Consider the following 13,244-nt stretch of genomic DNA (forward strand, 5'->3'; position numbering starts at 1 on the left):
TAGACGAGGTGCTTCTCTTACCTTTATTATTCCTCTCTTCTGACACTCAATTAATTTAAATAATTTTATTTGATCAACATTCAACGAAATACCGCAGCGCCGTGCGATAGGTGGTACGTACGTGTTACACATCATAGTACAAAACATTTACAAATCTAGTTTCTATTAGGTACCGTTCTGAAGTGAGAAAATTTGGTGAGCTCACAATACGTAACGTACAAATTTACATTCGAATATACGCTTGTTATAGAACTTCATTCTGTCCATTATATTCAAACCTAGTTGGTCGTAATTTGACGAGTAGTTTTTTTGTTTTTGTTTTTTGTCTTTTCCACGATTACACCGTATTAACCAAATGAATGATTACCCTCATCGACGTGAATAACAATTGAAATTTAATACAGATATTGCACGTTTCCCTCATTAAATATTCACTAGTTTATTCTTAGTCTTTAAAATTCAAGGATATTTGACATCGATCGTCAACTTCGAATGGCACTTCGAAAACCTTCCTGATGGCTCATCGCCAGTAATGGATGTTACATAAAATGTTACGACGGCCCTAGACAAAATGAAGAATCACGGCAATTTTACGATTTTACTCGGACCCGAAAATTGCCGCTTTAAAATAAAGCGGAACGACGTCGAAATAAAAACGATATGACGGCTTACTTTCTTCGTCGGTCGTAACAACGTGACGAGACAACATCGCATCGCAGTAATGAAACTTCTGAGCGTGTGTTACAGAAATTATTTTAATGGAAAGTTTGCGGAGCGCCGGTGATTGAAAAATTCCGCATTATTATAACGCCTGTAGTGACGATTTGAAAGATTGTTGGAAAAAAAATTAAAAAAAAATAACGTAAAATAAAGAACATCCGGAAGTGGACATACGCATTCTCGGTTGTAAGCTTCCATACGTGCGTACATACATACATAGTTATTTATACAGTTGAATTAGAAAATTCTCGCTCAATCAGACGTGACTTTTTTCCCAGTCGAGTGCTTACTCGTAATCAATTTTTCACTTTGTAGGTGGTAAATCGCGGGTCATCGATTATCTCGACGTTCTTCACTTTCGGTTTCTTAGCATCCCGAGACACCAAGGTGGGGTATGCCAAATCTCGGCTACCGAATTCCTGATTTTTGTAATCCCCGTAATCGCTCTGACCCGAATAAGAAGCAGACTGATAACCCTGAGCGGACTGGGCGACACTCTGAGCAAAATTCTGGGCAAAGTTCTGTTTGAAATTCGGAACCCGTCTGAGCTGACTCAAACTCTGGGTGAGTTGGGCCAGATCAAAATCGAGGTGTTCGGAATTCGGATCACTTTGACCTTTCGGTGGCGCGTAACTCTGCTCGAAATTTCCACCGTGAGACAGGTTATTGACCGTCCGAGCGTACTGTGTAAGGTATCTTTGCAACAGAGCCTTCAGGTTTATGTTGGGCGTGACCTTCGGCTGAATCGGAGCGACGCCGTCGACCCTTAAAATGATAACGGGAATAAGGGAATTCCCGGCCTGGACAAACGTCGGTCGGGCATTCAGTATCGACGAAGGATTTCTGATGTACTGAGAAATCGAGGGATTGTAATCGAGGAGATTAGAATATCGTATGTTCGAGTAATCCTGTAGGTTCGACGGTTGATATTCCTGCCGTTGAACGCCACCATCGAGTCCGAGAGCTTTCTTCAGGTACTGTTGCACTTGAGGCGTGTACTTGGTCAACATTTCAGGGGAAATTTTTCCACCCCCCGAATTACCGGAGTTCGAACTCGACGCTGAAGTTTGACCGTAACCGCTTGGAATCGATGAACTTTGGGTGTAAGCGTAAGAGTTCGTGCGCGAACTTTGAGCTCTGTCGTAAGCTTCTGCCGTCGAGTAACCGTCAAGAGGAGGATATTCCGGCTCTGGGCTGTCGACGGGATAGTTGGAAACGATTTTCGGGTCCTCAACGACCGGCGAAGGAAGATATTTTGAGGTTTGATCGCTTGGATTGGCTTTGTAGGAGACGGAAGACGCCTGCAATTGACCGTTTTGAGGTTTGCCGGAGCGTACGTCGCCGTTCCCTGAGTAGCTGGCTACTTGGAAACTGTACTTTTGCGAAGGTGGCACGCCCTGAGATCCCGATCCAGAAAAATAATTTCCACCGTTCGAAATCGATGCGGATGAGACGAACTGATTGGCTTTTGATTCGGCGTTAACCGAAGCGCCGTCGTCCGGGAAAGTGGCCGGTCTCTGGGAATAAATACTTCCGGCGTTCACCGAGTAACCGCTGTTCAGCGTTTTCGGGAAATTATTCGCACCTGCGGAGCCTGCATTCGACGTCTGAAGGCTCGCTTTCGTCGGCGAGGTGAACTCCTGGTAGGAACTGTCGTAAGAATTCGGTCCCACTTCCGAAACTACACCGTCGGGATATTTCCAAACGATTTTATGCTCGTATTTTATCCCGTCTTCGTAACTGTACTTAGGTGTGTTTCCTTGCAAAGCGGACAATACCGTAGTTCGACTTTCCTTTGGATTCGAGTAGCCCTCGAGTCCAGGTCTCTGATTGTCGTACCTTCCGAGTTCCGATCCCGGCGACGTCGGATTGTGAGCGGGAGGGGCTCTGGTGGTGGCAAATCCTTCGTATCCCTTCCCCGGTGTTCCAAAGTACGTCTTGACGTTCGTTCCCGGTTGATAGCGTACCTGAACAGGTGAGTTGTAAATAGGTCTTGCCGTGGTGAAGCTCTGATAGTTAGAAACCGGGTTAGCGTAGCTGCCAAGACTCAATCCCGAAGAAGCGAACTGGTTTGAACGAAAGTCTGTAGGTTTTGGTGTCGAGTATCCAGTATAATTCGGCTTCGGGGTTACGGAAAAACTCGTGTACGGTCGCGAGCCGTCGCCCGGTGTCTTCTGGAGTTTGGTTCGTTGTCCGTAAGCCGAAGACGGAGCGTTGTTCAATCTTATCTGAGATTGGGACTGTCCGTTCGAACCACCGGCGAATAAATTGTTCTGAACGGAGCCGGGGTACGAGTTAGCGTTCCCGTTTACGTAGAATTTATTATTATTCGGAGAAGGAGGAATCTTTTCGATTATCGTCGTGGGTAAAAATGGACTTATCGATTCCTCGATGCTGACCGTAGTTCCGGTTTTTCCAGCTGGAAAATAGTAGTTGTACTTGCCGGTGAATAGATTGTTTCCCTGAAAACCGTAACCCAGATTTCCGTTGATGGTGCGCTTGGATTTTTCTTCGCTGGTCAAGTTCGTGCCGTTGGTAAAATCGATCAGTATAATCGGCGGTAGTATCGGTAGGTCAGTTTCTTCGTTTCCAAGGTCGACGATATCTTCGAGTGTTTCCCGACGCGTTTCTTCTTCCGGTTTCTCATCGGCGGCCTTCGAATTGGACGGCTCTTCTCCGGGTGTTGGCGCGGAAGTCACGATGACCACCGCGCAAGACAATATCTGTGAGAAAAAACAAAAAGAAAAAAAACAAATAACGTACGTCGAAATTGTTTTGGAACCGGTTTTCTGGCTGGCCGTCATTTCACCGTTACAAAGTTACGGCTAAAACCTGCCCTTCAACATTTAGGTACGTGAGATTCGCTGTTTTCCACGAACCGGACTTCAACCGCTTTGTCGGTGTTACGCTTTAAGTGCAAATGGCTCACCACTTTCCCTCGAGCCATCGAGTTTCTTTGCTGAATATACATATATACGTATACTTCGGTAAATAAAATGCGTATCCCGATTTTACGTGGGTTTGAAAATTTTTTTTCAAAATAACGAAAATTAATTTCAGTCGCAGAACGCACGTATGAGCGTTTTGTGCGCAGAGTCGGTCATCGTAACGTGAATTACGTTCAAATCCTTACGAAATCTTAGCGTTAGCGTAGTGCGATTATTTGTTCAATGAAGAGGTTAGTGCCTCGGCAAACGGTGGGGACGATTACTATGCTTTTTATCGAAGAAACCAAGCAGCAATACCGGGCAGAGTTAATGAACGCAACGGAACGTCGGTGAGGATATAGTAAAGAGAAATCTTCTGCGGATTAATGATCGCCGATTCCGCGGACAGCTGGAAGTCCGTCGTTCAATAATAACAACAAAATAAAATAAAATAATATATACGTATGCGAATTAATACCCGCTCAAGTTGTACGCATATGTTGGACCTACGATAAATCTGTTGGCCTGTCAAGTTTGATTTTCAAGACCAGTCTGTGTTTGGTATAGTCCCGTTCAAAAACAGGTTTCAAATATCTGTCACAAATATTTTCACTGCTTTCTTTCTTGCGCTATATCGACGATTCACCAATTTTCTTTTTTTTTTGTCTTTCAACTGGAAAATATCCAACACCTACGTTCGTCATTTTATCTCACGTGGCCGAAAAACGAACAAATGATAGATTTCGGTCGACGAAAATCTCTACAGGGAAAATTACCATTTTTTTTTTATTTTTTCGCGCAAATTTCAATACTATTCTCTGCAACCCATTTACAAATGCGTTATTATGCTACCGTGTTACAAGGTAAATACGTAAATTGCGTAAGGTAATTTCACTGGTCGTAGATAGAATCACCGGTAGATCGGACTTTCTCCAAATTGCTTGAGAATCTCTTCGCCTGCAAAGAGACTTATTATGCTCGGTTCTTTTAACCATACGATATCTCGGCGACCCGTACAACTAACGGAACAGAGGGACAAAGTGAAGAGGACTTTCTCTGTACGTATAACGTCTTCGGTCACACAGATTCCAGGAAGTTCTCGTCATTCCATCGAAATCCCGATCTAATTACTCCGATCCGCGAGGCACCAATGGAAAAAATCCCTCGACCGTGGATTCCGATCAATCGGATCGACAAAATGATTCGACGATAAACGCGATGTGTTGTAACATTATGCATTGCTCGGAGCGGAACTAGGATGGAAAGAGATTTTCAATATCTTCGGTAACGATTCGATGGACCCGCCTCAAGGTCGTTGAAATATCGGCGTTATACCGCGGTGACATAACGCGGCAAAAATTAATTACTATTGTTCGTACCGGAAAATAATTTTTGATAACTAATCGAAGTAAGTACCGTTAATTATTAAAACTATTTGATTGGTTTTACATCACCCGAAGTTACGCGATTTTTGTAATTACACGAAATCCGTCCAGGGACAAGCAGTTGTTAATAGACTTTTTTACACCCGTGAGTGTAAAACAATATTCGTAAGATTCTATGATGACGTAAGATCTGGACCGATCGCTCGTAGTAATTCCCAGATTTTTAATACCACGGAAACGAGCAATTGAGAAAACGGTTTATCATCATAAAAAGTTTAACGGATCCGCGTCCGACTAGTCTAGTGGAACGGATGGTATAATAATAGCTGTTGTAACTGTCGCCTGTAGATAATTTAAAAAAAAACATCGATTGATTGAAAATCTACGGTGTTATAGGATTACACGTTAACACTACTTTGAGACGTTTTTCTCTCTTTCGATTCGATCCGAAGGGCCTTACGGTAGGTAGTATCAATTGTTTTTTCAACTCACGTATATCCATATGAATTTCATGTTTCTTTGAAATTCAAAGCTGCAGTGATATCTGCGTGCGCGTTCGCCCGTGTCCCGTGTTTGGTACTGATGCTGGTTCGACGCAGCATCACACCTTATATGCCCTCATGGAGTTGCGAGGAGGTATCCGGTGGAGGCTACCCGAGAGGGACGTCCGCGTAGTTTCACCGAGGCACAAGATTCATCGGATTCCCCAACGGGAAGAAGAGAACAAACTCACTAACGGGCGAACAAACTCGTCTGCTTCCCCATCTCTGCAGTTGATCGTTGCTGCAGGACTCATATCTACACGGCAGACCGAACATCGTCTTCAACGGCGTAGGATTTCCTATGTACAATCGAACTTTTTCAAACCCTTGAAAATCACTTCGGTGCGATCGGAATTCCTGAGAACAAAAAACAGATCGAAAGTAAAAAGCTCTATTTTAAAAAAAAAAAAAAAAAAAAAAGAAAAAATGAAGAAATGCTCCTGCTGACCTCGACCTCTTCGATCACCGGTATGCGGTGTTCTCCTGAGGTTGATGTTTAGGTCGTCCGTCGAGTATACTGAAAATGGCGGCCATGGCCCCATGCACTTGGGGTGACATTGAATCTGAACCGAAACGAGATATCGCAGTTGTTCGTACGGAATATCCTGAGTCTGCACCGTTGGTTCATCCTTCATCATCAGCTTTCTCGATCTATAGATCTGTTGATCGTATAGTTCACGTGCCTCGGAGGTTCTGCGTGTGGTTTATAGGTGTATGTTCATACGCGATTATCATAATGGCGTGTCTGAATGATGATGTGTAAAGCAGTAAACATTGCGACAAATATGTTGGTAGAGTGTAATGATCGTTGTAGTTGGGGTAAATAATTGATATTGATTTAACCCGTTTCACTCAATAAGTGCTATTTGATAGGTAGCACGCCGGTGTGACTGATGAATATTATTTTTTGAAGGATTCCTTTTCTTTTTACTTTTTGCTCAACGAACGTGCGAGTTTGCGACACTTGTATAGCTTCGCGTTTCACAAGGATGCAATATTCCGTACGATATCTGAATTACCATAACGATAACGTATTACATGATAAGCGCTTAGTCTCCGTTTCGGGTTCGAACATCTTTCTTTCGTAACGCCCTAAATCCGCATGGAGTCTTGTTCCGATCATGACTACCTGAGAAGAAATGATTGATCGTTCTTTATGAACCTGACAAATGGTTATTAGGTTCAAGTTGCTTTCCACGTTATTTGTCATTTCATTTGTTAAACAGGCGTATAAGTCGAGTGTCAAAACATTATGGTTTATTAAATAGGCTCTGAGACAGTGACTGGCAGCAATAAAGGACGTGACAAGATTTGCAAATTAATTTCGCCGATTTCGATCCAGAAACGGAGATACGTCACGGTTCTATTTATGGTTATTCACAAGAGATTTAGAATCCTTCAGAAGTCGTCTATCTCTCGCTGGGAATATCTCAGGTATGCAATTAAAATTCTACATATATTCATTGTATTGTTTTACATGAAAAGTACCGCAAAGAGGAGGAGAGACGTCGTCTGTTAGGATATCTTCGATCTCTTACGTGAACGTGGATCACATATCCATATACCTTTGTCGCGATACTCGACGAAACAATAGACCATGGAATGGAAATGAATTCGATATAATTTTTTGTCTGTTTTACAATGCTTCAGCGAAAGCTCCAGTTAATATTTTGCAAAAAAAACTCGTTGCGGATATGAATAAATTTGTAAAACGGATGTTACATGCGATGCGGAAAAGAATATTTTTTAAACTCATTCACTTTCTCGTAAGTGGTTCTAAGAATTTTGATTTTTTCATATGATTTATGACTGATAGTTTCTTTTTGTTATTCGCTACCATAATTTGGGAGTGAATTTTATAGCCGGCGAAATAGAGATCCTTCGGATATCGTTACATAAGTTTCGCACACGAGCCCCGTCATACAAAAACAATTAAACAATTAATAATAACATGAAAAATCAAACAATTATGAATAACATAAAAAATTGAACACGCCCGAGGTTATGGAAAAAAAGAATGCAAATCTGTTTCAAACTTGGTATGTGATTCTAATTCGTACAACGGGTCTGCGGTAGATAATTTTGAAAACATTTTTAACTCACTCTCATTTCCGGTACAATGAGTGTGCCAATTAAGCTGAAGTGTAACTCGCAAAACGAGTTCCAATCACTTTTATAATTACTTTCTCAGCTCGAAATGTGTTGAAATAATAATAATATTTAACTACGTTCTTATTTTAGAAAATTTCATCATTAATGGAAAACATCGTTGAATGTTTGAAAAAAAATTGAGAAAAAAAAAATAAAAATCAATGTCATCGTATTTCCCCCCGTCTACTGTGTTACTGCTTATCGATTATGGCAGTCAGTAATGATTTCAATCAGACAAGAAAAATTATAGGAAGCTAAAGTGAACTGCATCACCTTTTTGATGCGGGGCACATCTTTTTTTTGTTTTACAAGAATTCTGTTTCCCTAAAATAAACTGAAGAATATCGATGTCTTTACACAGTTCTAAGAAAAAAAAAAAAAAAAAAAAAAAAAAGCAGATTGCTTACAACTAGTGTGATGAATTATTGAATTCGAATAAAATTTAAATACTTTTTCCACATGAATTTCAAAGCGAACGTTTCTTAGATTGAATTATTATACTATAGTAAACATAATACATGTATGGACATCACTGAATGGGCTGTGATTTTGATTAATTCTGAAAGTGAAACTTCTACCAAACTTTGCTCGTTGTGGGTACTAATTGTGAGATGGCTTCCTACGATGGCGGACGTTCGTGGAATTTAATTAATCCCCATCATTACGTGAGGAAGTCGAATTTGTTTTTTTTTTTTTTTTTTCTCTTCCCTTCTCCAGTATGTTTAATATGGTGCATTCCGAAATCAAGCGAAACGACTGTGATAGGTGCGAATTAAAAGAAAACCTCTATTTTCATTTATGCTTTATTTATAAAATAGAATAAAAAAAAACCGTATAAAAGAAAAATTTACATTTCAAGCATTCACAAAATATTACAGAAAAGACATTCGATCCATGCCCTTTAAGGAAAGACTAGAAAGGGTGGTAAGACTCTTTATAAAAGGCTGTATGAAAGTTAATTAGGCAATCACGAAATATAAATTTCAACAGCCTTCCGCAGACCTTTCCCTAAATCTAATCAGATTGGCGTTTTTGGTTGTAAGAGTGAGCATATGCTCCCTTTGATGGCAAAAATCCACTTTCCAGTTGGAGAGGTCTTTCTCGGTATCTAAAATTAAATTCAATCGTTGTTTTAAACTCGTTTCATCTCGTTTTTTCCATCTGCTTTCAGCCCACATGTAACTCAAGATGCCACAGCCTCCGAGAGTCTATCAATTTCGAATAGGTATGTAATTAAAAAACAAAACTCACCTTTCGCTGTCTTGTGCCGCGATCACGAGACTAGGCGTGTAAGAATCGAGTAGAGACTTTGGTCCAGAAGAATAACTCGGATAGACTATCGGATTATTATTGTTATTAGACACTCCGGAGTGTACAGGTCGTAGAAAAGTCACCGGTCCGTTTCTGAATTTCTGAGCGGAAAGCTGAGGGGGTGCCAAAGCGAAACGCGGCTCTTGTGGAATCTGTAGGAAAAAGAAAAAAATGCGCTCGATGATTAATGAATCATAACGCACACGCGGGGAAAAAAAATATCGTCCACCGTTCGACGACGACATTCCAAATCGAGCAAATGCACTCCGATCATGGCTTAAAAAAATTATCGTCCAACGAAGTTGCAACGTCCTTACAATTATTATATCTTATCTCACGGACATGAATATAGGTGCATTAGAATACCTTGGCATAATTTTGGGCTATGCTATGAGATCCTTGCTGCCTGTAAATTTGCGATGCCAACTGCTGGGCGATGTCAGACGAAACGTACAAGGGTTGGGACTGTGCGTAACCGTGAGAGTTGGACCGATGACCCGAACCAGAGGTGTAAGCGGGCAGCTGGTAGTACTGATTGTGAGACAACTGGGCCGACTGAGGTTGGACGAAATAAGCTTGAGTGTAGGCTTGCTTCGGCTGATTGTACTCCGAATTTGGCTGCTGGGTGTAAGTCTGTCCGGAATACGCTTGCTGCGTTGAGTAAGACTGAGGAAGCGTTACGTACGCGTATTTCTGCGCATCCTGAAACGGTTGAATTTCGATTCAGAGATATGAAACCTTATTTTCGATCCACCTGTTAAATTACTAGATATCTTAAAATGAACTAAGAACTCGTTGGAAGCCCAAACACATTTATGAATCATTGCGTGGGTGAGCTGTCAACTTTGGTTCACAAGATTTTAGTTTTCTGATTCTTGATGACTCGAAAATTTTCATCTCATTCGATCAGCGAACATCAAATTCGAAAAAACGAAACCAATGCGAAGCATTTCGTGAGACTAACTTTACTTTCCTGGAAGAAAATTCTGCAAATTCAGACAGCTGATCCATTAAAATCGTACTGATCGAACGAGCATAATTTAGCGCAGGTTTGATAATAAGAATTTTGATGGCACAAAAGTTTCCGTGAGATAATATTTCATACCTTAGCCGCTGGAGCAGGGGCGACTGCCTGTTGGACGTATTGTGGCTCGTAAACGTATTGGATTTGTGGCTGTTGTTGGTAAGCAAGTTTTGCCGATTGATCCAATGACTGGTCATAAGATTCAAGCTGAACATTTTGGGCGGCCTGACTCGCTAGACGATGAAGAAGCGGCTGTATTTGGCTCTTCGAACTTGCCGCAACACTTTGAGTGGGGTAGTAAAGTAGCTGTTGAGTTCCTCCGATGTTAGCATAATGGTTACCTGAAAATATTTACCAAAAAACTCGTTATTACGGCCTTCCGAATCGCCACGCGTGACGCGAGAGTTGTCGGAATTTTTAAATTTACCTTTGGCGCTCCCCTGAATGAATTTTTCCGTCGCACTTTGTTGCTCGTAATTTTGAATATGGTTCGCAACTGGAAGTGCGCTCTGGTAGTTCAGAGCTTGTACCTGCAGTTGAGGTTGATAGGAAACTTGAGATTCCGCTTGATAAGAAGGTGTGTAATATTGTTGAGTTAGCTGGGCCTGCTGCGCGGCCTGTTGGTGTTGCTGTTGTTGGTAAGCGTCCAGACCGTCGCTGTACTCCTGTGGCTCTGCCTGAGAATAATAATCATCGTGAAAACGTTAAGATGAAACGATAATTTTCGCATATATTCAAAGGATAATATACGCTTCTTTAATTAGAATACTATTAGCCCGTTTGATAATTACCACATATTTGATATCTTGGGGTCGTTGACCGCCAATTACGCGAGCTTCGGCCTGATACTGTGGATTGGCGTTACCGTCGGCCTTGTCCGAGTTATACTTCTGTTCTTCCGGTCCAGGTGCCCTTTCCTCTTCTGAATGTGCTTCGGACTGGAGATTGTCTCGCTCGATATCTTCCAGATTTATCTTTTTATCTGCCACGGCCGCCGCAGCGCAACATAACACAGCTAAGAGCGCGTAGAACTTCTGCAATGAAAAAAGCGCATCGTTAATTCCGAATAATGACCGTTATTTGTCGATCTTTCACGCGGCGAGTTATTATTGTCGCACGTAGCATGTTCCGCGTACGATGAACACGTGGCGAGAAATTCATTCGGGAAGAATTTCTTATTTTATAATTTATACGTAGGTATCGTATAGATTCGAGTTTCGAGTTAATGTGGTTTTTTTTGGGTTCCGAATTCCCGTTTATCGATTGACTGAGTTCAGGAGAAATTTAACGCAGTTCTACCACGAGTCCTCGACCACTTTCGGTTATGAATTAATACGAATCTGTGGGACATAAATTACAGGGAATTTCGCCTGAGAGAAGATGACTATTCGCGGGTATAAGAAAAAACCAAAAAAAAAAAAAAAAAAAAAACGAAGAAAAAGCTCGATTCGATTTCGTTTTGAACCGTGGGATCCAAAGGTGAGCGGCAAGACGATACGACGTGTATTATTCTTGTCGAAAAAGGCAGACGTTTAAAAAAGAGAAAAAAAAAATGAAAAACTATAATAAAGTTAAACGGTTATACTTTCACCGGACGAATGATCGAGAGGTCGAAAAAAAAGTTCTAGATGGCGGTTGACATAAAAAGATCGTATAGATTGATTGGAAAATAATAACCGCGAGTGTATAATACTGTGGTATTGAAATGATTCACAAATGAAAAAAAGGAATAAGCGTGTTCACCATTTAAAAAATTTATATACTTCGTTTTTTTTCAGAAAACCAAAAAAATTTATAAAAAGAACAGGACGCTCACTTTCACTACTCGTCTGACTCTGAAACTTACGGATGGTATGGACCAATCTTATATAGAGCCCCACGCATCTCCGTGCCACTCCCAAAGCCCAAATGGGGAAAGACAAAGTGTAACACCATAAAGGTAAAAGTGTACTCTTACTTTTTAACCATTCATCACCGGGGATGATGGGTGCCCACCGATCGGTCGTTTCACAAAAATTTCAGAAAAATATGAGAATAGAAAAAAACGACCAGACAAAATTGGGCCAATAAAATCTCGAAGAAGTACTTCTGCAGACGATGTATCATCGCGGTATCGAAATTTCTTCAAAAATGAACGATATCGCCACCGACAACAAGACACGCCATTACTTTTGCCTTTGGAAGAGACGGCGGAATATTTTTTCATCCCATCTCGTTACGCATCGTTACACAGAGATTTTAATTCGGACGAACGCAATGGGTAAAAACGTAACAAGTTTCGTTACGAACGTCAATCGGACCGGATAATCCGTCCGCGACAGAGAAAAACGTCGGCGGACCCCACGCGCCGTGACTCAGGCGTCGCGGCGATATTGCGAGAAACATGTTCTCGACGCGAAGATCAAGAAACGATGCGGAATCGGATTTTTGGTACCCACCATAATTGAGTCAATAAAAATTCCCACAAAGACGCGAAGGACCTAGCTCCACTGTAAAATCAGAACCGGAGTCTTTCACTTATATAGCCTTTACCCCTACTACGCGTGGAAGCCCTGGCCGTACGCTTTGCTTCTTCTTTGGGTCGCGCGGTCGGTAGCACTTTAATGGTATAGTGGCGAACATGCGGCAGCACTCGTGTGCCGTTACAGGTGATGCGCCCATTCCAGTGTCGGTGGGATCTTACACACTCGAAACGCGTAACACTCTCATAACCTTTTTACAAATTATACCAGATTAATAGCGGCCTGTAGAATGTCGACGGTGGAGCGGTAGCGTTTGTAGTTTAGAGTATTGCGGACAGTCACTTGCGAGCTGCATTGTGGCCTGAGCAACTAGAAGTCGAAAGGCACCGGCGAACATGAGGCCATTCACTTTGCTCCTGACCCATGGGTTAATAGATACACGACTTTGTCTAGAGATAGGATGAGTGCAAGGACACTTTCGTTTCAAGGTCGCTGTTATGCGGCAGATGCGCCGTTGTCTCGAATTATCTTTATCAACGCCGTAAGCATTTTTTATTCCACGTTAACGCGTGACCACCTTCGTTCGTTTACGAGAATGGAATTTATGGTCTTCGGCATCTCCGACGTCGAAAATGAAATAATTACACGACTCTTGTGAGCTTCTATTCTTTTGCACGCATAACGCTCATTGATATGCTCGTCAGACTAGCTCGTCGAATCGT

General features: G+C 41.8%; 2 protein-coding genes across 3 annotated transcripts; both read right to left on the bottom strand.

Annotated features, from left to right (window-relative positions):
* Positions 1-315: 315 nt before the first annotated feature.
* Positions 316-5,971, bottom strand: LOC125499697. Its single transcript, XM_048648737.1, has 2 exons — positions 5,525-5,971; positions 316-3,443 (listed from the first exon to the last, which is right to left on the bottom strand). The coding sequence occupies exons 1-2, from the start codon at positions 5,543-5,545 to the stop codon at positions 1,017-1,019; spliced, it is 2,448 nt and encodes an 815-aa protein (XP_048504694.1). The 5' UTR covers positions 5,546-5,971; the 3' UTR covers positions 316-1,016.
* A 2,541-nt stretch (positions 5,972-8,512) lies between these two features.
* LOC125499698 (RNA polymerase II degradation factor 1-like) lies at positions 8,513-12,653 on the bottom strand. Of its 2 annotated transcripts, none has more exons than XM_048648742.1 (7): positions 12,499-12,653; positions 10,852-11,094; positions 10,488-10,737; positions 10,142-10,401; positions 9,403-9,738; positions 8,977-9,188; positions 8,513-8,833 (listed from the first exon to the last, which is right to left on the bottom strand). In XM_048648742.1, the coding sequence occupies exons 1-7, from the start codon at positions 12,499-12,501 to the stop codon at positions 8,740-8,742; spliced, it is 1,398 nt and encodes a 465-aa protein (XP_048504699.1). In that variant the 5' UTR covers positions 12,502-12,653; the 3' UTR covers positions 8,513-8,739. The 2 variants fall into 2 exon arrangements, with proteins under 2 accessions (XP_048504699.1, XP_048504701.1); XM_048648744.1 differs by lacking the exon at positions 12,499-12,653 and adding an exon at positions 11,804-11,821.
* Positions 12,654-13,244: the final 591 nt, after the last annotated feature.

Source organism: Athalia rosae, chromosome 1 (genome assembly GCF_917208135.1).
Source record: "Athalia rosae chromosome 1, iyAthRosa1.1, whole genome shotgun sequence".
Lineage (NCBI taxonomy): Eukaryota > Metazoa > Arthropoda > Insecta > Hymenoptera > Athaliidae > Athalia > Athalia rosae.

Excerpts from the sequence above, each read along its gene's own strand:
- LOC125499697 (XM_048648737.1), bottom strand. The coding sequence starts at position 5,545 with ATGAAATTCATATGGATATAC. Across the intron at positions 3,444-5,524 it reads TGAAATTCATATGGATATAC|ATATTGTCTTGCGCGGTGGT; the intron begins GTGAGTTGAAAA and ends TTTTTCTCACAG.
- LOC125499698 (XM_048648742.1), bottom strand. Across the intron at positions 10,738-10,851 it reads CCCAAGATATCAAATATGTG|GCAGAGCCACAGGAGTACAG; the intron begins GTAATTATCAAA and ends TATTATTCTCAG. Across the intron at positions 8,834-8,976 it reads GCGGCACAAGACAGCGAAAG|ATACCGAGAAAGACCTCTCC; the intron begins GTGAGTTTTGTT and ends ATTTAATTTTAG.